The sequence below is a fragment of the Pimephales promelas genome, chromosome 3 (assembly GCF_988280905.1).
Source record: "Pimephales promelas chromosome 3, fPimPro1.hap1.1, whole genome shotgun sequence".
NCBI classification, from domain to species: domain Eukaryota; kingdom Metazoa; phylum Chordata; class Actinopteri; order Cypriniformes; family Leuciscidae; genus Pimephales; species Pimephales promelas.
This window is the reverse complement of record NC_142771.1, coordinates 2,630,799-2,654,241: the sequence shown is the minus strand read 5'-3', so window position 1 is coordinate 2,654,241 and position 23,443 is coordinate 2,630,799. Positions and strand designations below refer to the sequence as shown.

Below are 23,443 nucleotides of genomic sequence, written 5' to 3'. Positions count from 1 at the left end.
ACCAGTGGAGTGGATGAGACTCATGTGTTCATCAGTTCTGGTGTAGATGTCCGTCTGTCCTGTAATAATGCTCTTTCTGGCTGCAAATCAACATCATGGATCTACAACAGCTTCAGACGTTCACGGACAGTTGGACTGATTAATTTAGGGATAAAGAATGAAGACACAGAGAGACATGAGAGACTGAGTCTGGAGTCTGACTGCTCTCTGAACATCAAGAACGTCACAGAAGAAGATTATGGATTATACATCTGCAGACAATATGTGAACGGACAACAAGGAACTGATGCTTATGTTTATCTGCATGTTCTTCATGGTAAGTTTATGATTATATGGTCAGTTTAAAAAGGGCAGATTCTTTATTAAACTCAGATGATGATTGAAGAGTCTGTGATTTGTGTCTTGTGTTCAGTTTCAGTGTCTCCATCATCATCATCATCATCATCTTCATCCTCACAGACTGAGATCAGTCCAGGCCGCTCTGTGACTCTCTCCTGTCAGTTGTATTCATATGCTGGATTCTCCTGTGATGATCGGGTTCGTTATGGGGGATTTGAGCTGTTGTGGGTGAATCAGGCTGGTGTTGATCTGAAGACAGACTCCAGATATCAGATATCACCATCATCATCATCATCATCATCTCCAGATCAGTATCGCTGTAACATCACTCTGACTACAACACTCCTGAATGAAGATAACAACAGAGAGTGGAGATGTCAGCTTACTCGCAGAAATCAACTCCAGACCTCAGTCACATACACTGTCAAGTATTCAGGTGAGAAACACTGTTAGAAGACAGATTTGAGAAAACTTCCACAGACTGGCTCTACTCTTTATGATGACTTCATACGTTTGGAAATTGTAAAATATTAGAGGACAGTAAGTCACACTGCATAGAAATCCTTATAATTCCCAATATTACCTCCTACATGGGTCATCCATGAAATATTGCATGAATCTATTAAAGCCTAGTATGACCCATGTAGGAGGTCAGCTTTAGGAGTTATACGGCTTAATAATGTCCTTCATTCAGGAAAGCTGAAGGTTTATGGGAAGCAGCTCAACTGTGTTTCACTCTCATATAAACCAGGAATAAATGATCCAGTAACATCTCTCTTCTCAACTACTGCCACTGTAAGCTGTGATGATTGAACACAAACTGCATGTCATGATCAATGTGAAGATATGATGTTAATGTCCTACAGGTGATGTGTGTGAACATTCATCTTCTGCAGCTCCAGTCTCTTCAACAACACTGACTCCAGTCAGCAGATCAAACTCTGAGAAGACATCAAGCAGAACTACAGCAACAGCTCCTACACAAGGTTCATGATCACATGACCACTGGCACACATCATCACTCTCGCTTCAGTGGTTTAATCACACCACAGTAAAATCAGCCGGATAATTCCATCAATTCAGTATTGAAACCTCAAAGGATATATTGTGTTCATGTATTAAAATATGACATATTTCTATTTCCATCTTGTTTTCTAATAGTTGTGACTACAACTACATCAACTACAGTAACAACACGTCCCACAGTAACTGCTGGATTATTATACAGAGGTACGACACGTTGATTTAGACCGACAGCTTTCTAACATTACACTATCAGTCCGTCTGTAAATGCTTCATCAATAACTGTTGATAGATGAAGACCCTTGACTTCAGTCATGTCCAGTTTCTCTTCTTCCTCTCATGTTTCCTGCAGTGATTGTGAGTATTGTTGAGATGGCAGTGTTTGCTGCTCCTACTGTGATTCTTCTTCAGATCATCTGTGCAAGAAGAGCTGGTGAGTTTGAGCCGCACACACTCTGAAGATTCACACTCGTCTGATCTGAACATCTGCAATCATGATAAACACACACCAGAGGTCAGGCAATGCTTTTATTTTGCAGGGAGGAAGAACTCGAGACACCCGGAGGAAATAGAGATGCCTGCAACACAACAATAAAAACTGGTGAGTTGTGAGCAAATCTGCAACAATATTTACAATAGAAAAAACTGAGTTTGTTTTATTTTTTCTTCTCAGATAAAAAACTCTTCCTCCATTTCTCCACGTCTGTCGCCATGGTTACTGTGGTTGTATGAGCAGAAACTGAGGGTAACGTGGATATGACGCCATTGACTGGAAACTCCCTCAGCCCTGCTCACACGCCCCGTTTCCTTGGTTACCATCGCAATTTTCTCGTTTTTGGATATTTTACTGCAAAAATCCCACATATTGTACCTTTAAGTCACCATTATAGTGATCAGTGTTTAAGTTGGGCTCATGAGATTTTAATGTACCTTTGTTTTAACAGTTCCCAGGAGAGTTATTTTAACACTGGAGTTTTTGCTGTGTAAATATAGATGAAGTGTGATCATGATGTCAACAACACTTCTGGGGGTTGTGCATTTGTGGTTGTCATAACAACTTCATATTCATATTCAAGACATATTCAACTTACTTCATATTCAAGACATATGTCATGTCATGGTTATGAAGGTGTCATGTCAGTTACAAAAGTGTTACCGAACATTTTTACTTAGTTCCCGAAACAATTAATTATTCGTGAATTATTCGTCAATCATTACTTAAAGTAAAAAAAAAAATATATATATAATAAAAAAAACCTAATGAGACAGATCTCTGAAAAACAATGAACGAGTTCAAATTAATTTCAGATTCATGTCTCTGTTAAAAGTGTTACGGCCTGAAGAAGAGGCCGTATGTAAATTATGATGTCTATGTAAATTACACCACAGTGAAAAATTCTTTCCACACACAGAACATGAATGCGGCTTCTCCTTCGTATGAATTCTCAGGTGTTTCTTCAGCTCTAATGCTCTAAGAAATGTTTTGCTGCACTGATCACATGAGAACGGCTTCTCTCCGGTGTGGATCCTCATGTGTCTTTTAAGGTTTTCTGATAGGGTGAAACTCTTCCCACATTTATAGGCATACATGCGGCTTCTCTCCAGTGTGGATTGTCATGTGATGCTCAAGATTTTGTTTGGTTGTGAGACTCTTTCCACACTGAGTGCAGGTGAAAGGTTTTTCTCCAGGTTGGACATGATGTTCCTCCTCCACTTCACTCAGTTCTTCTCTCTCCTCGCTCTCTTCCATCAGGTCTGAAATTAAAGAGAAAATATATTTTTTTAAAAATATTTTTTCACCTCGCTCTGCTACTCCAATTATCTCTGTATGTACATTTTAGGCAATAATAAAACAAAATATGTTATAAAACACCACTCTGCTTCTTTTTGATTTCATTTAAATACATTTTAAACATTATAAGCACACAACTGTGGTTCAGGCAATGCATCGCCTATTGATTATTTTCACTGCATGTAGGGCTTGGCGATATATCACACGATATTGTTATGCGAATCTAATCAGTAAAGCCGGTTCCTTGATTTGCATTAAATCACCTTCACCTGCTTTCAGATGGAGATATGAGTGTTAAATTAACACTCAAGAGTGTTAAAGTTAATGAGATAATTAAGTGATTAATTTAGTGATGATTGAGCATTATTGAAGACACCTGATGATAACAAGCAGAATCACCGAAGGAGAAAATCACAAATTGTAAGCCACCATTATGGAGATCAGTGTTTGCTTAAATTTTGTTTGTCTGCTAATATTAATAACAGTCAAATGAACATAGAAAAGTGTGATCTCATAGTGTTGGTTATGTTATGACATAATCATGCTATGATCTGAAAAATGAAACTTGTTCAGATGATTTGGTTTAACTTGTTAGCAATAGTTTAGTGGTTCTACAGCACACGATAATCTGTATTTTTCTTAGAATCCAAAACATTTAATAAAAAAAAGTTCTGATCAAATCACTTTCATCTTTATTTAGAGACACAGACATCAATAATCAGCATGTGAATCTCAACCATGGTGACAATAATAACCATTGTTGCCACCAATCACAACTCATTAATGGCTCCCATCATGCATTGCAGTATGAATAAGTTATGATCTGAATTGTCTATGTAATTTACTTTTCCTAATTGAATATTCTGCTAGTCACCATTGTTGAGATGCATTGAGTGAATCTTGAGCTCTGTGTGTGCCTAAAAGAAAGATTAATCACTTAATTAACTCATTAACTTTAACACTCTTGAGTGTGGACTCATATACACTCCCAGGTCACGGGAGATATTGTCGTGATGAAGAGCCGTAGTTAACTGACAAGCTGAGCCATATCGCATGAATTATCATTGGCGATACGTCCTCGATATTAAAGCGATTTGGCTCAGCTTGTCAGTGAACTACGGCTCTTTGTAGTAAATGCCACTCCATCTGAAAGCATGTGAAGGTGATTTACTACTAATCAAGGAACCGGCTTTACTGATGAGATGCGCATAACAATATCGTGCGATATATCGCCCAGCCCTAGCCCGAACCCCTCCCACGACATTTTTTTGATCGGGACTCTGGAAGTTCAGTCTGGAGGTAAATTGTCTATTATCAATTTTAACAGTAGAAGTTTGTACACACATTTCAATGCAATATGTGAATATTTACAAAACTTTATTGATCCCTTCAGTGTGATAGCCATATTGGAAACTTGATTCAATCAAAAGAAAGGAATTGACTTTGAGATGGATGATTATGAATTGCATGACATATGGGTCGCGCTATATGTGCACAAGACTATACAGCATTCGGTTCAAAATAATAAATAATTTGTAGGCTACTTGATAATGTAATGGAATGTATAACAAAAGAAATCAATAATGGAATGAAAAAAAACTCATTATGAGTTGTTGTTACAGTGTCTGGTTTGAGTTTCCTTGAGTGTCTACTAGAGGTCTCTTTCCCCACACTGTCACCAGTCACTCTGAGCTAATGATGAGTGATGAGAACAGACACAGGATTGTGGGAAATGCAGTTCCAGAGTGACTGGTGACAGTCTAGGGTAAGAGACCTCTAGTGGACACTCAAGGAAACTCAAACCAGACCCTGTGACAGTTGTGTTTATAGATCACCTGGATCAAACATTGATACTTTTAATGGAGAGATGGAGAATCTGTTAACAATAAATCATTATTCATATGTGGGGATTTCAACATTGACCTCTTAAACCCAAACAAACACAAACTGACCGATGAATTCATTGAACGAATGCACTCCATGTCCTTAATCCCAACAATAACAAAACCCAGTATCACATCTCACAGTGCAACCTTAATTGATGACATCTTTACAAATAACTTGACTAATAACTTAATTAATGGCTTGCTTATTTGTGATATAACGGACCACTGTTTTTGCCATATATGACTGTAATGTTTCTAAAACTAAAGAAATAAAGTTATTTTAAAAATGGAAATCAACACCACTTTACCAATTATAGACCAATTTCACTGCTCCCTCAATTCTCAAAAATCCTAGAATTACGCGATTAGAAAAATTAGTTGATTAATGAAAGTCAGAAATAAAAGATCTACACACAATTTAGTTGATGCAATAGAAGCACTGGACAATAAAAAATGTATCATTGGAATATTTATTGATTTGAAAAAAGGCTTTGACACTATCAATCACGCAATATTACTCAAGAAACTAGAAAGGTGTGGGATACGAGGGGTGGCTGGAAACTAAGTGACAGAATGCAGTATGTGCAGATGGTGAGTTCTCATCGAGGATCATTTCTTGTGGTGTCCCCCAGGGGTCGATACAGGGCCCTAAATTATTCAACTTGTACATTGATATATTTATGTTTCAAAATTACTGAACAAAAAAAATAATGTATTCATAGGCTGTGTAGGTATTCGGATTACCATTGTGGGTATTACTTTAGCTACTTACCTGTTGTAATATATGGTGTGTATTTAAGAGATACCGTGTTTTTTTTTTCTTTTCATACCTATATAAACAAATTTGTAATTGTGAGGAATGATAATGTCAACAATTAACGAAGTATCTACCTTCGTTTTTCTTGATTTCCCCCTTAACTGTAACAGTCCGGTATATATTATCAGTATTATCATTATGATTATTGATAATATCCATAAATGTTTGTGGGTCTAAATAAGTCTGACTTCTTCTTCCCACTCTGTTTCGAGCAATTGACTGATTTATGTTGTCAAAAATCAAATGCTTCTTATTGCCTTTGTTATATGTCACTATATTGCTCGAAATCAAAATTAATTACTTGATTAATTCATTGATTCAACACACACACACACAAGCACTTTGAAATCGCAGTTTTCCAAGGTTGAAGAGGGGATGAGCCATCTATCATCAGGACAAACTGATAACACATTCCCTCCTCAGGAATAAGTACAGATGATATTCACTTTATTCTCAAGAGAAAAACTCCCTTGTTGTAGAAAAAGGCCAAATTCAGAGCGTATGGTAAAGAGTTAGTAGGAGATCACAGCAGTTTTCCCTTCACTGAGGGCATGCATGACATCATTGATCACAGGTTAGCTGCTTCTGATTGGCTGAGAGAACATAAACGATTCTGTACATATGGATAGATATGAGGGTAAGTCGACATTAATCAAGATTGTAGGCATCCGAGTCCGTGATTTAGTCCGGAGATGAGGGTCTTCTTCACACTTCTGGTCTTTTCATTCAAAGAGTTCTCTCAAATTCCTCTGAACGCACTTAAAGAAACTGATATTCCCAAATAATCTTTGATCAAGATCGTTTTACGTTCACATAAATTGCATCACATGGTTTTTTACTTTACACAAACAGACTGAATAATTGTAATATTAATTCTGCTACAGTTGATTCTGAAAGCTTTAATGATTTATACATATTTACCTATTTTTCTACATGAATATATACATAAATATTATTACTAAGAAATATGAATACAGTTTGGCACTGGAAACATAAGATCTGATTACTTTATGAAAGTGAGTTATCAAGAAACCAAACCATGGTGGCCTGGCCTTGTAATTTTAATATCACTAAATCCAGATTGCACTGACTACGCCACCTTGTGAATCGCACCCAAGGAAATATGAAAGCATCACAGGTTCGGTGGTGCAGTGAAAAGACAGAGTCACGTCATACACCAAAAAAATAAATCATTTTATTTGTTTAGGAAAAACATTCCAAAGGCTTCACTTGATTAGGCTATATAAGTCACTGGCATGTTTAATATAACAATACTAAAAATATCACAATATTAAAACAACATGCCTCTAGTCTATAGAGACACATCTGATTTAAGCATTTAATCACATCAAACATCACAAAAGGAAACTGCAGTGCATATTTTGTAACGGGGGTATTTTTCTCTATGGGGACTTTTATTTTGACGGGATTTTCTTTCTTCGGCGTGTTCGGGGCGGGAATGGAAAACACGTCTGGGAAGAAGAAGAGGGAGCAGTGTGAGGCAGACTTGTATGAGAAGTCGACATTTTTTTACGTTGAAGCTGTAATTTAAGACAGTGGTGCACGGCCAGATTAAGTGAAGTGAGTTTAGTGTACATTAATATTGTTGTGTGAAACTGGAGACACCGTTAAACGGAAGTTCGGTTGAATGCGTCATCGGACAGCAGTGTTGGAGGCTGCCTGAGAGCGGGAGAGTTGCTAGAGCCGTGAGTTTCATTCAGAACACTGTTGTATTTTAGCGTTATTCCGACTGAACGTATTTTTGAGTGTAGCCTACTACTGTTTGAGTCATCCATGAACTGGGTCGGAGCGAGCTACACTGATTTTCCCCTGAGAAGTGTTTAAGTGCACTTGTTAGTGCGCGAGAATGCGTATGTGAGCTGAACGATCGGCTTTGAAGGAGTGATTCGGTTTTTGCTGAGTGTTTCTGTTTTCAAGAGACTAACGATCGTCCATGATCAAGATTTGTTTTTGAAATACTTTTTTGTGTGTCTCAGACCTCCGATTTATGTGCAAGCTGAGCTGCCATTTTGTTCCAGAAAGTTCCTGAGTTTTTTTCCTGAGCCGCGCTGAAACTTTTCTTGTGTTTTTCTTTTTTTATTATTTATCCTGCCGTCCTTACGACAACACTGTCCTGTCTCTCAGCAGTTTATTGTCATCACAAGTCATCGCTTCAAAGTTGTAGACTGGTAGGACACACACACACACGAACAGTTCACTGATATCGAGTGAACCGAACTGAGTGTTTTGAATGAACTGAGTCGATTGGAAATTGAATCATACATTGATTCATAAGAGTCGTTAAGAGCAAATTCACTGTTATCTATTAAAGGCAACGACCATGAAAAAGGAAAAAAACACCTACCACTACATATAAAGTCAGTATTGTATTTTAAAGCAGTTTTACAGCCTTTTATCATTTATCCTGACTCAAATATTGTGTTTCTAACAGCAAACACTCAGTAGTGAGATGATCTGCTGATGATTCTGAATGGCTTGTTGAATGAGTGTTGATTGTCTGAGGATCATCAATATTAACTGATCTGCTGAAAACACTCTTTATTTCATGACAACAGTTCCTGTTTTCACCTCATTTATTATGCTGATGTCTTCAGATCTCCTGTGAATTGACACTTAAAGCTCATTTCATTGGTGTCAGCAGACAGGGGATTTGTTGCCTTGTACATTTATTTCTGTCTTTATGTTTTCATGTTTTCCTTGCAGTTTTTTAACCACTTTTCTAGATATCTGATGTTATTTCAATGAAGAAAGAGAATAATGTTAGGGAATAGAAATAAAGAATTATGAATTAGCATCAGTTGATTTACAATTGACAGACATAAATGATTATCTAAATGCTTAAATGTCTCAATGACTGTTATTGCTAAAAATCTTTTCAGGCATATTTAGAAGAAGATTATATTGATAACATATTCAAAGACTGTATTTGAGGATCATAGTGCAGCCCCAAAATACTCAAATTTAAATCTTTATACATCCCTTCAAAACACTAGGTTTTACCCATTTGTCAGCAAGAAGTTGTTAATTATTTAAAATATAATAACATTTAGTATGATTATTCTTTTATATATTTATAATTAAAAGTTTGAATAACTGTCGTTTCATTTTTACATAAATATATTTCTAAGTTGAATGATGATAAAACATTATTTCACCCATATTTTGACATTTTGTTTTCACAAAAGTTATGTGAAACATTATAGTTTTTCACAATTTCTATGAGACATTTCACAAATCCATCACTGTATCAAATGTGTTTTAGCAAATGAGAGTTTGTTTAGAGGTTTGCAAACAGTGTCTAACTGCCTGAACTTGAAGTTTTTGCCGAAAGAGTGATTTATTCAACAAATTGCTTTAGGCTATTTAAGATTTGGTTCTTAGCAATTTTAAAAAAAACTGTAAAATAGACACTTAACTTGCATTTAACAGGTTTTCTATATTACAATTTTTTATTTAAAATTTAAATTAGATACAGACTAGAGATTAAGGCCCCGTTTACACTAGGGCTGGGCGATATATCGAATATGTACGATGTATCGTTATATTTTTTGAAACGATATGGAATGAGGCAATACCGTTTATATCGATACAGTAGTTTGATATGAGCACATCTGAAAAATAGCGGAGGTTGCAGTGTGAGCTGCTGCAGTGAAAGTAGCTAGGCTACGTAGTACAATTTGTCCTAAACATGACACAAGCTTATATTAATTGCGTCAAAATCACTTTGATATAGTTAACAAGTTTAAGGCAGCTTGCCGCCCTGTCAAATGCTCTGACAGACACTGTTGCTGACTGACAGATATACTTGCGCTGTTTAATGCGTTTGAGATGTGGTGCTTTCCTCAGTGCTCAACTTACATTTCACATATTCTCCATCTGTAAATGTTAGAAAGTAAAGCAAATATGTCCATTTCACAACAAATATGTCAGAAGAGGACGAGCTTCTGCAAGTGAATCTCCGCTAAAATTCATGCTTCCTTGAACGAGCGCCGGCGCGCGCATGCGCGTGAATAGTACTACGTAGTACACAATAATTCTGACTAAAATAAACATATTGCTAAAATATGTGTTGTTGGAGAAAATAAATGTGCCATATTTGGAATTTTAAACCTACAAGTATATATTTTTAATGAAAGTGAAAGTGATTATAATGGGGTAATCAAATGCAGGCTAATATAATTAGTTTGTGCTTTTGTTTTTGTTTTTATTTTAGCTTTTAGTCAATATAAAAACAAAAGCTTTTTGCACATAATATATTGCATAGCCTATATTATATTTGTTTCCATATCCTTCAATATCAACATTGTTTGTAGGATATCATTGGGCCGAATGTGAATATACTAAGTATATATATATATATATATATATTATTTTTTTTTAATATAAAGATTTTCTTTATCTAAATAGAAAACGTAGAAAGTACCGAGATATATATCGTATATCGCCATTTGACCAAAAAATATCGAGATATGATTTTTTGGCCATATCGCCCAGCCCTAGTTTACACGAAGGGAAAACGCAGATATTTACCTGCGCTTTGGCCTCTCATTTACACAAAAACCCCGTTTTTATCACAGAAAATGATCATTTCTAAAATACTCCGGCCAAAGTGGAGATTTCTGATAACGCCGGTTGTGTGTTGCCGTGTCAACTGGGAGAAACAGGGTTTTAGGTTCTTTCTTGTCGATTCTGATTGGCTTGCATGGCTTAATCATTCTCCCGAATATTACCCCCTTCTCCGGAGGGGATATTAATTTTTCTAAATACCTGGCTTTGTGTAAACCTGGCCTAAAACTCAGGTCTTTGACCCTATAAAACAATCTCAGTAACTGATTCATTTTAGATTTGGTCAGTTTCACATCCTCCCACTAAAATTTTGCATAATTAAAGCTCCTCCCATTGCAGTTACATCATCAGTGCAGCTCCTCCCACAGTAATTTTGAGTTCACCCATAAATGCTGTTAATTCCCACCATCTAAGTGAAGACGAGCGTGAAAGTATCAGGAAGAGCTGAAATCTGCAAAGACTGAGTTTATTAAAGAGGACAGTGAGAACATGAGTGATCCAGAACCCTGCAGAATGAAACACACTGAAGATCCTGAAGAACAAAGAGGTTGGTGTTTATTCTTCATTCATTCATGATGCTGGACAACATTCATGTTAGAAACATTCAAGCACTTCATCACTTTTAGATCATCTCAGGAGCTGTGAGTTAATATAATAAACAAAACATTTTGGTTTTCAACAAATGGTCAGTAAAGCGAGGTTTGAGAAATGTCCATATTGAATGTCAACAAGGTCAAACTGAATAATATTACAGCTCTTTTATTTCACAAGATTTATATCACTATTTTCACTATCACTAATTACATAGATTTCTCTGTATAGTTTATAACGTGTTTTTTATATGTATGTGTAATAAACGAACAAAATATATAAAGTAAATTAAGTGTAATTATGTGGAAGAATCGCTGACAATGTTGCAAATTGAACATAAATTAAGCATTAAAAATCTGCAAGGTTACAAAGCTCACAGTCTTATCCAAAGGAAGAGATTTTATTTAACAGAATTTTCTTTCTTTTTGTGTAAAGGCCCGCACACCGGGACGAATATCAGTGCGCGCTATTCAACACGAGAGATTTTATTTAACAGAATTTCCTTTCTTTTTGTGTAAAGGCCCGCACACCGGGACGAATATCAGTGCGCGCGTTTTCAACACGTTATTTGTGTTCACACCCAAGCGATTTTCGCTGACGATGAGCTGAGTGAACTTGCAAATAAGCATGAAACAGAATAAAGATAGTCAACATTGTGTCTAAAATTGTAAGTGACTTATATTTCAGCACTCTTGTGGTCATGTGATGTTGCTTAACTCTATCATGAGTTTTGTATGTGTTTCGCAAGTTTACTCATTTGTTTTGATTTCTCATGAGGATGCGTGAACAGTGCAACATGCAGATTACATTATGTCATTATTTACAAGCAATTGCCACTTATACTAAATGAATGTAGAATCATTCGCGCTTTTGGTGATTTCCGAGTTATTTTTTGTTATTGAATTTTAATTAGGCTAATTGTCATGTCGGGCAAGTAAAATTCACTTTCACTTGCCCCTTTAAAATATGCACTTGTTCCAGAGGAGTGTTAATAGTCCTGCTTAATGGTGCGTTCACACCAGATGCGAATAGAGCGTCAGGTGTGAGTGATTTCAATGTTAAGTTAATGCAAAGACGCGTTACGCGCGTAAAATTCCTGCACCGCGAATGAGGCGTAGAGCGTGACCCAACAGACGTGAATATGCCCCATTAGCGCGTCAAGTTGAATTGAGCGCGCGAATGATTTAGTTAGTGCTATTTGTGGATTCACGCGTTTTAGGCGAATTCGCGCCTGCCACCCGAGTTGAAAAATCTGAACTTTGGTGTAAATTCGTAAATGTGTTATTAATTTGCACCGCGTTAACGCATCAGGAGCCTAGCTGCTTGCTGCTGTCATGTCGTGAAGTGTCTGGATGCTTGAATAAATTATTTTGTGATATGACTAAATGCCTGGTGTGGTTCTAATGCACAACAAAGCATATATATATACACTTCCTTTTGATTCTTTGCAGAAGTCTACCGGAAGTTAAGTTTGGGCCACAAAGGCACACATGTGCAGTAACGTTTGTTTATGTTGTTGCCGTTGAAACAGCAAATTTAAATGCATTACATTTTTAAATATTTAGTCATTTCACTTCATATTTCTCTCTTCTAATTATTTTCATGTACTGAAAAAGCATTTTTTATTATTATTATAAAAAAAATTATTTCAGGCCTAATGGAAGAGATCGAGGAGAGAGAAGAACTGAGTGAAGTGGAGGAGGAACATCATGTCCAACCTGGAGAAAAACCTTTGAGTCGCTCCAAGACTAAACAGACTATTTTGAAGAAAAGAAGAGCCGAGAAATCTTTCACCTGCACTCAATGTGGAAAGAGTTACACAACCAAGCAAAATCTTGATGTTCATATTAGAGTTCACACTGGAGAGAAGCCGTTCGCATGTAGTCAGTGCGGTAAAACATTTCTTCGCGCATCAGTCCTGAAGAGTCACCTGACAGTTCATACGAAGGAGAAGCCGCATTCATGTTCTGTGTGTGGAAAGAGTTTTTCACTGCAGAAACATTTACATGCACATCAGAAAATTCATGGTGTTAAAGCTCATATGTGCTTTAAGTGTGAGAAGACTTTTACTACAGCAAACTGTTTAAAACGGCACCAGAGAATTCACACTGGAGAAAAACCTTACAAGTGTTCACACTGCGACAAGAGATTCAGTCAGCCATCATCTCTGAAAAACCATGAGAGGATCCACACTGGAGAAAAACCTTACAAGTGTTCACAATGTGACAAGAGATTCAATCGATTATCACATCTGAAAAAACATGAGAGGATCCACAGCAGAGAGAAACCGCACACTGAGGAGAGAGAAGACCTGAGAGAAGTGAAGGAGGAGAGAGAAGAACTGAGTGAAGTGAAGGAGGAGAGAGAAGAACTGAGAGAAGTGAAGGAGGAGAGAAAAGAACTGAGAGAAGTGAAAGAGGAGAGAGAATACCTGAGAGAAGTGAAAGAGGAGAGAGAAGAACTGAGTGAAGTGAAGGAGGAGAGAGAAGAACTGAGAGAAGTGAAAGAGGAGAGAGAAGAACTGAGTGAAGTGAAGGAGGAGAGAGAAGAACTGAGAGAAGTGAAAGAGGAGAGAGAAGAACTGAGTGAAGTGAAGGAGGAGAGAGAAGAACTGAGAGAAGTGAAAGAGGAGAGAGAAGAACTGAGTGAAGTGAAGGAGGAGAGAGAAGAACTGAGAGAAGTGAAAGAGGAGAGAGAAGAACTGAGTGAAGTGAAGGAGGAGAGAGAAGAACTGAGAGAAGTGAAGGAGGAGAGAGAAGAACTGAGAGAAGTGAAGGAGGAGAGAGAAGAACTGAGTGAAGTGAAGGAGGAGAGAGAATACCTGAAAGAAGTGAAGGAGGAGAGAGAAGAACTGAGAGAAGTGAAGGAGGAGAGAGAAGAACTGAGAGAAGTGAAGGAGGAGAGAGAAGAACTGAGAGAAGTGAAGGAGGAGAGAGAAGAACTGAGTGAAGTGAAAGAGGAGAGAGAATACCTGAGAGAAGTGAAAGAGGAGAGAGAAGAACTGAGTGAAGTGAAGAAGGAGAGTGAAGAACTGAGAGAAGTGAAGGAGGAGAGAGAATACCTGAGAGAAGTGAAAGAGGAGAGAGAATACCTGAGAGAAGTGAAAGAGGAGAGAGAATACCTGAGAGAAGTGAAAGAGGAGAGAGAAGAACTGAGAGAAGTGGAGGAGAGAGAAGAATTGAGAGAAGTGAAGGAGGAGAGAGAGAAGAACAGAAGAACTGGGAACCAGAGAAGAACCTAAATCAGGGTTTTGGTGCCATTGGATAATCTGTTTATGAGTGGAACATTTCTGTTTATCTATTTCTTAGCCAATCAGAATCATTCAACCTGTATCCTAGTGACCTTAAGGGAACAGTATAATGGTTGTTGAAATGTGAAGTCTTGAAGCTGACTTCTGCCTGATGAAACTGCAAACTATCTTCATTAAAACTCTTCCTTAAAGGGTAACTAAACCTCTAGTCAGAGCCTGACTCCACCCACTGGCAATATTTGAAAATGCTGAAAAAGTGGGTAGACCCCAGCGGAGATAGAGGGGACGAAATAGATACTAAAACACTCTATCCTGATCGTTTTCAATACTCGCAATTCCAACTCCTGACTCGCTACAGTTGTTTTGACGAAACAAGCTGGTTTTTATACTGCCAAGGGCGTAGCTCGTGTGGTGAGCTGAAACCTGCGTACGTCACGAAGTGCAGAACATCCAATAGGAGAATTCAAGTGCAGTAGCCACCGTTCAACCTGAAGAGGGCAGCACTAAGACGCTTTTACACTATATATTGTAGAAATAAAACACTTTATAAACAAATGTCAAAAAAGTTACTCGAATCAATGACTGGTATTAATAAAGATCCATTCTTACAGATCATTAACTAAAAAAAGTTGGTTTAGTGTTTAGTTACTCTTTAAGTTATCATAATTCTGACTCTTGTCTTCAATCGTCTGCACTTTGACTCCATGTTTTAATTCATCATATCTGGTCCATGGGTCTTTAACTGTAAATTCCTCTACAACGGCAGAAAAAAAAACATGACATCATGACTTTTGCGTAAACATACACGGCAATTTCGAGTCAAGTGGCGTGTTATCTCGACGCATTTTGAGTTCTCTGCGTGTATGCGTGTACGCCATTAATGTACGCGTCATTCCGCATGTCTGTACACGCAGTCAAATGTCCGAGCAAAACAAAGCAAAATGTAGATCTACATCTGGGGAGCTATCTTTTTCTTTCCTAGGATGGTAAGGGAACAGTCATATGCCATTAACCCCAGTGACGGGTAGGTTTAGGGACAGGGTTGAGGTAAGTCATATATATATATATATATATATATATATATATACAGTAATAACGTTAGTTAAGTAAGTCAACGGCGTTCATAAACATGCTGAAAAGCTATTATGCGTGTTGATAGCACGCCAAAAATGGAAATATGAATTGGCGTGTCATACATGCGCTACTTCATGAGATCAGTCTGGAAAAACAGGTAATTCTGCCAAATAATTCTGAAACGGCAGCAGAAACACTTGAGATCGATTCCCTTCACAGATCTCAAACTTTGACTTATGTCTTGACATTCAGTAACAGTTCTCACTCCAAACATCGAGGAGATCACACAAAAGCTCTCAGGTCTGAATGAGCTCCACATATTCCCCTCAGGCTCGCTGCTGCTGCACTAAATGTGTATTTCAGGAGGAAGATGCACAAGTATCGCTGTGATTGATGAAAGCAATACAGAAATTAGTCTGTCGCTTAATCAAACTGTGGCCGTTTTTCAATATGCCTTCTTGTCTGTACTTGTGTTCTTGTGGACTTGTAAAACGTCATCAGTCGCGGCCCAAGTACGGTCCCAATACACAAGTTTGCATTTAGGCAAGAACGGTTAAAAATCCCGGATGTGTTCTTGACACTCCCATTTTACCGAGGATGCATCGGTTGGTAACTTGTGTGAACTTGACGGCAGAAATGTCCCATAATTTATTTCGGCATTCGTGGAAGGAGCGGGAAGCAGAGAGAGGCAGGTCAAAAGTTACCTGAATATTACCATAGACAGTAAAAGAATATTACCGAATATTACCGGCGTTTTCCCCGCCGTTGGCTGGTGATGTACACAAACAAACAACAGAAGCAGAATTAAAATGAGACGTGTTGCTTTGTTGTTGTGAATATACATTACATTGTAGTGTATGTAGAGTAATTCCTTAGGCTTGGGCGATAAAGCCTGGCTGTATAATAATTCTCGTTATGTTTGGGCACTGCAGACGGCGTCTGTGCGGGGGTAACGTTACTATTGCGCAATACCAGCAAGAACACATCGTCTCAAACTATCAGCAGCGTTCTGTGTGCTCGTCACCTCGTGAGTTCGTTCTTCCAAGAACAACTAGCAAGAGCTTTCTTCCCAAGAACACAAGTCCGTTCTTTGCATTCTTGGTTTTGAGAAACGACCTATGTAAAGTGTGTTTGTTTGTGTTAATATGAAAAATACTGCCACCTACTGGACTATTTCACAGGAGTGTGTAAAATTGACGTTGGCAATTGACGCATTAAATCAAAAACAAAACAAAAAACCCTCTAAATTATTCTAATTAAACCAGTATCTTTAAGATACATTATGAGATACTTGATTCTTTGTCCCTGTATTCCTTGCTCCTGTAAAATATAATGAATGCCATTTTCTGCATCAAATTCTTTCCATTTCTGTCTGATTCGGTCAAATTTCTCACATTTAAATAATAATGATAAATAATAATTAATAATTGATTACATTTATATAGCGCCTTTTCTCTGCACTCAAATCGCTTTACATAGAGAGGGGAATCTCCTCAACCACCACCAGTGTGCAGAATCCACCTGAATGATGCGACGGCAGCCATATTGTGCCAGAACACCCACCACACACCAGCTTACTGGTGAAGAGGAGACAGTGATAAAGCCAATTGGTATATATGGGGATGATTAGGAGGCCATGATGGACAGAGGCCACTGGGCAAATTTGGCCAGGATGTCGGGGTTACACCCCTACTCTTTGGGATTTTTAATGACCACAGAGAGTCAGGACCTCATTTTAACGTCTCATCCGAAGGACGGGTAAAACACAAATAAAACATGGATAACATCCTCCAGAACTTTGCATTCACAGCACATGCCATTACTTTTGACTATTCAGTGAAAAGTACAGGTAGATGGAACACCTGTTAGGCATTGCTGCCAGTCGCACCTCCTCCGGTGCCCACGGGTCAGCTGCAGGGTCATCAGCCAGGAACCACCATTCACCAACGTTTCACTCCTTTAATCCTGGAACGTCTCCTGGTGGCGGAGCAGTGATGGGGACGTCTCCCTGTCCCCCCTGTAGCTGATAGATCTTACCCTCTGTGGCTGTTATCGGGGTTAGTTGTTCTTTCCCCAGCTCTTGTCTTTCCTTCTCAGCCAGAGCCAAACACTCTCTTTCTCTTCCTCCTCCGCTAGCTCTTTGGTTCCCTTCTTTAGTTTCCCTCCGGTTACTCATATGTCCCTCAGAAGGCGTGTGGTTGACAGTCCCACGCAGCCTCGGCATCCGTCTTCCAGCCAGCACTCAGTAGTCAGCTCTGAGTACTTGGCCTTCTTACGTTCATAGGCCTCCTCCATCCCCTCCTCCGCTGGTATTGTGAGCTCTATGAGGAGCATGGATTTTACCTTGGTAGACCCCATCACTATGTCGGGGCGGAGAGATGTAGCAGTAATCTCGACCGGGAATCGGAGCTGCCTCTCATATTCCACTCCTGGTCAGGTGAAAACAGCCTAGCTGCTTCTCTTGGCCGGAGGTTTCTTCTTCCGTGTCAAAGGTGATGTGGTTGTGGTTCTCTGGTGGTGGTACCCCTTTGCTGCTCTGTCCACACCTCGGCTAACTTTCTCAGGACCTAGTCGTGACGCCATCTATAGCGTCCCTGGGAAAGCACAACCTTGCAGCCTGACAAGATGTGCTGGAGGCTTGCGTTAGAGGAAGTGCATAGCCTTCCTCACTCCCGAACCTGAATTAAGGATAATGTTGAATTAAGACCTGTGTGGCCCAACATCAGTCTGGTTAAAACAACTTTGTCATGCCTATTTAGACCCAATGATGGGATTATTTTCCCTCCAACAGTGCTCTGGTTCCTATGATAGTGTCTGGCATTACTCTGATTCCCATTCATCTTGCCATCTTAGCATCATCTCTGATTTGATTGTTTGCTTTAGCATCTCCTTTGCCCAATGCAATGTGAATTCCTACTTGTTGTAATTTCAGTGTTTTTTTTAGCTAATTTATCATCAATTCCATAATGACCTGGAATCCAACATAACAGAACAATTAATCCAAGGCTTAAAATATTTAAAAGAAGATGCTTCACTGTGTGACGATTATAAGTGCCAGTATATGGAAAAGCTGATAAAGAGACAAAAGCTGTGTTTACATTGAAATCTTCACAGTTACAAGTTTTGCCCAACTTTCTCTTTCGTGAGCGAGATTATGTTATTCCCCGATGCTGATACAGATCAAACGTTAAATCTGAGGTAGTAGACATATATTTCTCTCGGTTGTTTAGTTTAGGCTCACGACCCCTGACATTTTAATGTGTCCTTATTGTAACACTTTTGAGTGTAATCTAAAAAACATTCACAGAAGAGTTAATTTAACACGGGAGTTTTTACTGTGTATATATAGATGAAGTGTGATCTTGACGCATTTGTCAATGCAACTCTTCTGGAAGTTGTGGTTTCAGAAGCACAAACTTGGTAGCCTAATAAAAGCTTCATGGTACACACACACGCAGGCGCACGCATGCACGCACACACACACACACACACACACACAGAGCAAGTGATGTTGGCCTTAATGTGACCTCCTCTCAGCCAGTTATGGTCCATGTGTGGGCCTTGTCTTTAATCCAGATCTAGGCCACTCCAGGATCCTCATTCTTTGCAGCGTGAGGACGCGGGGAATAGAGGAATAGGGGATTTGTGGACTGGAGCTGGCCAGACAAATATTGATATGTGGGAAAATGTGTTGAAGTAATGAATCTGCCATGAGGTTTTATGAAGAGTTTGCTGCCAATACAGTAAATGTTCTCACTGTACCATACGACTGAATCTATGCTGTAGTTGATCTTTACAGGGTTACAGAGTTGAAAGGTAAGTAATGTCTCTACCATGTTAATCGGTTTGCAGTATCACATATACATATAAATGCTGTATTTGATGCCATATGTCTCCCCTACTGATGCATGCTATTCAACGCTCTCTCTCTCTCACACACACACAGACACACACACACACACACACACACACACACACACACACACACACACACACACACACACAATCGTGTACACAGACTTTGAACTTAGTAGTTATTATTAGGTTATTATTATTGATAAAGCAATAATGTAAAAAGAATTAATTACATAGAGAAATAAGTACAATTTACTTATTGTGTTCATGTTGTAGGCTATTATGATGTTATGCAAAACGATTGTGTAAACAAAAAAATAAACACATAAAAAATACTCTGAGGACACTGTTGGGTGACCTTAAAACAACTATATTTCATTATGATGAAATTGTTTTCTCTGACAAATTTGGGGTTTCCATCACTCGTTTCTGGTGCAATACTTCAAAATGCGCATAAAAACAGGGTGATGGAAACATAGTTAGAGGAAGTTACCAACCAGAGGAGGAGCTGATGATGTTTAAAGGAAGAGCTGTAACTATATATAAATGAAGAGGAGGAGCTGTAACTGAATATAATGAAGAGGAGGAGCTGTAACTGTATATACTGAAGAGAAAGACGGACAGAAGCGGACAGAAGCAGAAATGTCTGATCAGTGTGATCTGTGTCTGCTGGGACTGATCATTCTCTCTTCACTTCTCACAGGTAAAGAAATCTGTATTTTCTCTAAACACATTTAGTGGAATTAGATACACTTGTTGTAAGCACCGCTGGAATCAAACTGCCTCTTTTAGAAGGAATAAGAAGTATACAGCGAGTAGAAATAAGCTCTGCTTTGTATGTGCGTCTCGATCACCCCATGTGGGTTATTTCTGTCTGATAGTCATTTTTAAATCATTTACTTTAGTTAATAATGCTATATACGGTCAAAGGTATCTGAAATCATTTACTTTAGTTAATAATGCTATATACGGTCAAAGGTATCTGACAGAGAGTTACAGGAGTTCCACTGGGGAATAAAGAGTGAGTTGTGAATTCTCATTCGCCTCCGTGAGTCTGTGGCCTCTGAAACGACTCCAGCTATAAGGCTCTGTCCCAAATGACACACTTTGGATTTGTGGACTTCCTCAGAGTCCATGCGTTGGTGATGTCATGTAATAAAGACCAATAGGGCTCTTGGTGCGAGTCCACGAGAGGTACTTTTGACAATAGAATTAGAAAATAGAAACTTATTATTTATTTGCTTATTTAAATTATCTATTGCACATAATAACACATAATGTTCCATGTTTCCACATACAATACCAGTCCCTCCAGGATTTCGCGATGTCGCGATCGCAACTATTAACGCAACTTCAACAAATCCACGTGAATTCAGTGCGCCTTGCAATTTTGAAAAATCACCGCAACTTTTCTGCAACTTTGACGAATCATCGCGCCGCGGTCTCCTGCAAAGCGTCGTCATACGTCAGCAAACTCACTTGTTTTGTTCAGAAGACGCAGCAGATGTGGACTGCCAACGTCTTACATTTAGGCTACCTACAAAAATAACAGAAAAGGCCAATGTTGCCAACTTAGTCTTTATTTAGTGATATAAAAAAAGCGACTAGAGACAAATCTAGCGGCTTTTTGGACAAAACTCAGTAACCAAATGTTGCCAGCACAATCCTGCGAGCGCGAGGTTTGCTTTCTCCCTGCCGTCACACCTCTCTCTGCGTCCCTGTTCAGTGAACGGCTGCAGTAGAGGAGCAGCACGGCAGCTGACAGACGCAAATGAGCAGTGTTGTTTCCACGGACTTATCACTTATCTGCTGTTCTTTTGTTTTATATTTAAAGAATTGAGTTTGACCAATTTATTTTCCTTTCTTTTCTTGTGTTTATCACTTGTAATAGGCCACTCACTATCACAGTGCATTAGTTCACCCAGTTCCCGAACTCTCTCAATTCAGAAAATATTACACATAAAAAATAGCTAGCCGACTCGTTCTATTGTCTGACAAAAAAAAAATTAAGCAAATGAGAACAGCTTTATTGGATATGCGGCTATATTATATTATATTAAGCCTAGTTCACACTACATGATTTAAAATGTCGGGCTGAACTGTGCAGTTCACACTACATGACTTGCTCTCAGTGAAATCATGAGTGTTCAAGTTGTTTAGCTGTTCACACCACACAACACAGCGTGATTGATCCACAACAGGAGGTGACTCACTACATGAGTTAACAACGCACTACATAGAGATACAACCACGATCGGATGATAAGAGCATATCATTTGTGACTCAATGAGAGCTGTTTCAGTACTATAATACGGTCTAAATCCTGAAAATAATCAAACAAATAACGAGTTGACAACAACACGATTCTATCTGGTCTAGAAACCATGTTTTGTCACGAAAAACCACGCAATAAAACGAACCAGAAATGACGCGAAACTGCAGAGAAGAACACAACACACGAATATGGACGTCAGACAGAAACTAGTGCTGCACACTGTTTGCTCAACGATCTGCTCTGAGAAAAAAAAAATGCAAAAAAGAAAAGAAAAAGTAAGATTTACCTGGTGTCCTCAACCCATGCGTTGCTATGATTGGCTGTACTCATGACATCACTGAGATTGAGTCGCGCGACTGCTCGAGATATCTAGCATGCTAGATATTTTTCTGAGCTCGGTGACCTGTCTGCGAGCTGTCTTTGGTGCGTTGTTGGCTCTTTCACACTAACGGATTGGCGAGCGTTAATCGTCCGCTAATCGCCCGCAATTTGCACGCGATAACACCCTGACTTGTCGGCGACTCAGCGATTTGCAAATCGGGCTTAAATCGGGCTTAAAATCACGTAGTTAGAACTAGGCTTTAGCTATATTAAAATACATTATCAAACATTTGGTTTTTCCACCATTTAACACTAGTGGCTATTCCTAAAACTGTATTTTGCACTTTATTAGTATTGGCATCTTTCAACATAAATGCTGCTTAATGTTTGTGAGGTTCTGCACATTGACTTTTTTGCAGGTGCAGATCTTGTTTTAAAAAAAAAAAGGAGCTTAGTTTGGTAGGTTTTGCTGTGTCTTTAAATCGTTTGTTTTGCCTTTTATGGTTACTAATGGTTAGTTAGTTTGTTCGTGTGTTACAAAGTGAGTGACTTTGTCTCTTAAGTCAATTCTGGACTACAATAGAGCAGATGCAGATGATGAACAGTGTTTTCTGTGGGACATAATAAGTCCCTTTGGGGTGGACTTTGGACTTTTCTCTCTTAGTAAACCTATAACATGCAAAAAAAAATCTAACAACACAATAAAGGAAAGGGGAAAAGCCAAAAAGCATAATATGGGCATTTTAAGTAAAAATCTATCTAACTTTGCCGTTTTAACCTATAAAAACATGCAGAAGAACATCGCAACTTTTATCGCAACTTTTTAAAAAAGCGGCCGCAACATCAGGCATTTTAGGCCGCAACAATCACAAAAAAGGCCCGCGAAATCCTGGAGGGACTGCAATACATTTCAGATGAATTTACAGGTTTAAATATTCATACTACGTTTACATATGACTCAATCATAATGCGATCAGTGCGCTACTATTAGCATATGTTTGAGAAATCAACCACTGGTCGATTAATTTTTGTAAACTATAGTGTAAACAATGCTTGTAATAACTAGTAAAATGTACGCCTAGGTCATAAAAACCATAAATGATACTTAAACTTAAATATGTCCATGAGCAAAATCTCCTCCCATCCGTTGTCTCTGATTGGCCTTTCTCAAGGGTTTCTGGGTAGTTAAAGTGTGTGGAGCTTCACAGAAGACTGCTTCAAGGGTACAATTTAAGTCCACAAGACTGAAAGTCCACATGCACCATTTGGGACAGGGCGTAAGTGAGCAATCCATTCCTCCGGACACAACGTGTTAATAGTACCCTAACTTTGAAACAAATTTAATAATGTAATATCATCATAGCTCTAACTTTTGATTTCAGCTTTGTTATAAACATTACTGGACGGCACAGGATTAGTTGATCCTCCTTTTAGAATATGAGGCGGTTTGATTAGGTTTATCTATAAATGTTGATGAATGCATTAATTATCAAACATGTAGTGAAGGCTGCCGTTATTCATGTGTGAATCCATAATGACTCGTCGTAGTTCAGGATAACTCTTCATTGGTTCATGATTAGTTCAGGCTTTTAATCAGAGATGTAAAGTCCAGGGTCAGAAAGTAAAAGTCCTG

General features: G+C 38.5%; 3 protein-coding genes across 4 annotated transcripts in view; 2 read left to right on the top strand and 1 right to left on the bottom strand.

The window, feature by feature from the left end:
- The first annotated feature begins 357 nt into the window (after positions 1-357).
- Positions 358-1,963, top strand: LOC120475434 (uncharacterized). 2 transcript variants are annotated; one of them, XM_089129235.1, is made up of 5 exons: positions 358-775; positions 1,236-1,325; positions 1,501-1,569; positions 1,715-1,795; positions 1,902-1,963. In XM_089129235.1, exons 1-5 carry the CDS (start codon positions 373-375, stop codon positions 1,955-1,957), a joined length of 699 nt encoding a protein of 232 aa, XP_088985361.1. In that variant the 5' UTR covers positions 358-372; the 3' UTR covers positions 1,958-1,963. The 2 variants fall into 2 exon arrangements, with proteins under 2 accessions (XP_088985361.1, XP_088985360.1); XM_089129234.1 differs by having other exon boundaries at positions 1,206-1,325.
- Positions 1,964-2,619: 656 nt separating this feature from the next.
- LOC148981849 (uncharacterized) overlaps positions 2,620-23,443 on the bottom strand; it is a 127,539-nt gene continuing 106,715 nt past the window's right edge. Inside the window, exons 2-4 of the mRNA XM_089127438.1 lie at positions 2,981-3,051; positions 2,771-2,895; positions 2,620-2,635 (exon numbers count right to left, since the gene is read on the bottom strand). Of these exons, the coding sequence (XP_088983564.1) occupies positions 2,620-2,635; positions 2,771-2,895; positions 2,981-3,051 (212 nt within the window). The remainder of the gene's footprint in view (positions 2,636-2,770; positions 2,896-2,980; positions 3,052-23,443) is intronic.
- LOC148981851 (uncharacterized) lies at positions 10,854-14,276 on the top strand. The gene is made up of 2 exons (XM_089129316.1): positions 10,854-10,991; positions 12,688-14,276. The coding sequence occupies exons 1-2, from the start codon at positions 10,934-10,936 to the stop codon at positions 14,274-14,276; spliced, it is 1,647 nt and encodes a 548-aa protein (XP_088985442.1). The 5' UTR covers positions 10,854-10,933.

Coding starts and splice junctions, on each gene's coding strand:
- LOC148981851 (XM_089129316.1), top strand. CDS start 10,934: ATGAGTGATCCAGAACCCTGCAGAATGAAACACACTGAAGATCCTGAA. Junction 10,992..12,687: donor AGATCCTGAAGAACAAAGAG/GTTGGTGTTTAT, acceptor AAATTATTTCAG/GCCTAATGGAAGAGATCGAG.
- LOC120475434 (XM_089129234.1), top strand. CDS start 373: ATGATGATTGAAGAGTCTGTGATTTGTGTCTTGTGTTCAGTTTCAGTG. Junction 1,570..1,714: donor TGCTGGATTATTATACAGAG/GTACGACACGTT, acceptor TGTTTCCTGCAG/TGATTGTGAGTATTGTTGAG. Junction 1,796..1,901: donor CATCTGTGCAAGAAGAGCTG/GTGAGTTTGAGC, acceptor TTTATTTTGCAG/GGAGGAAGAACTCGAGACAC.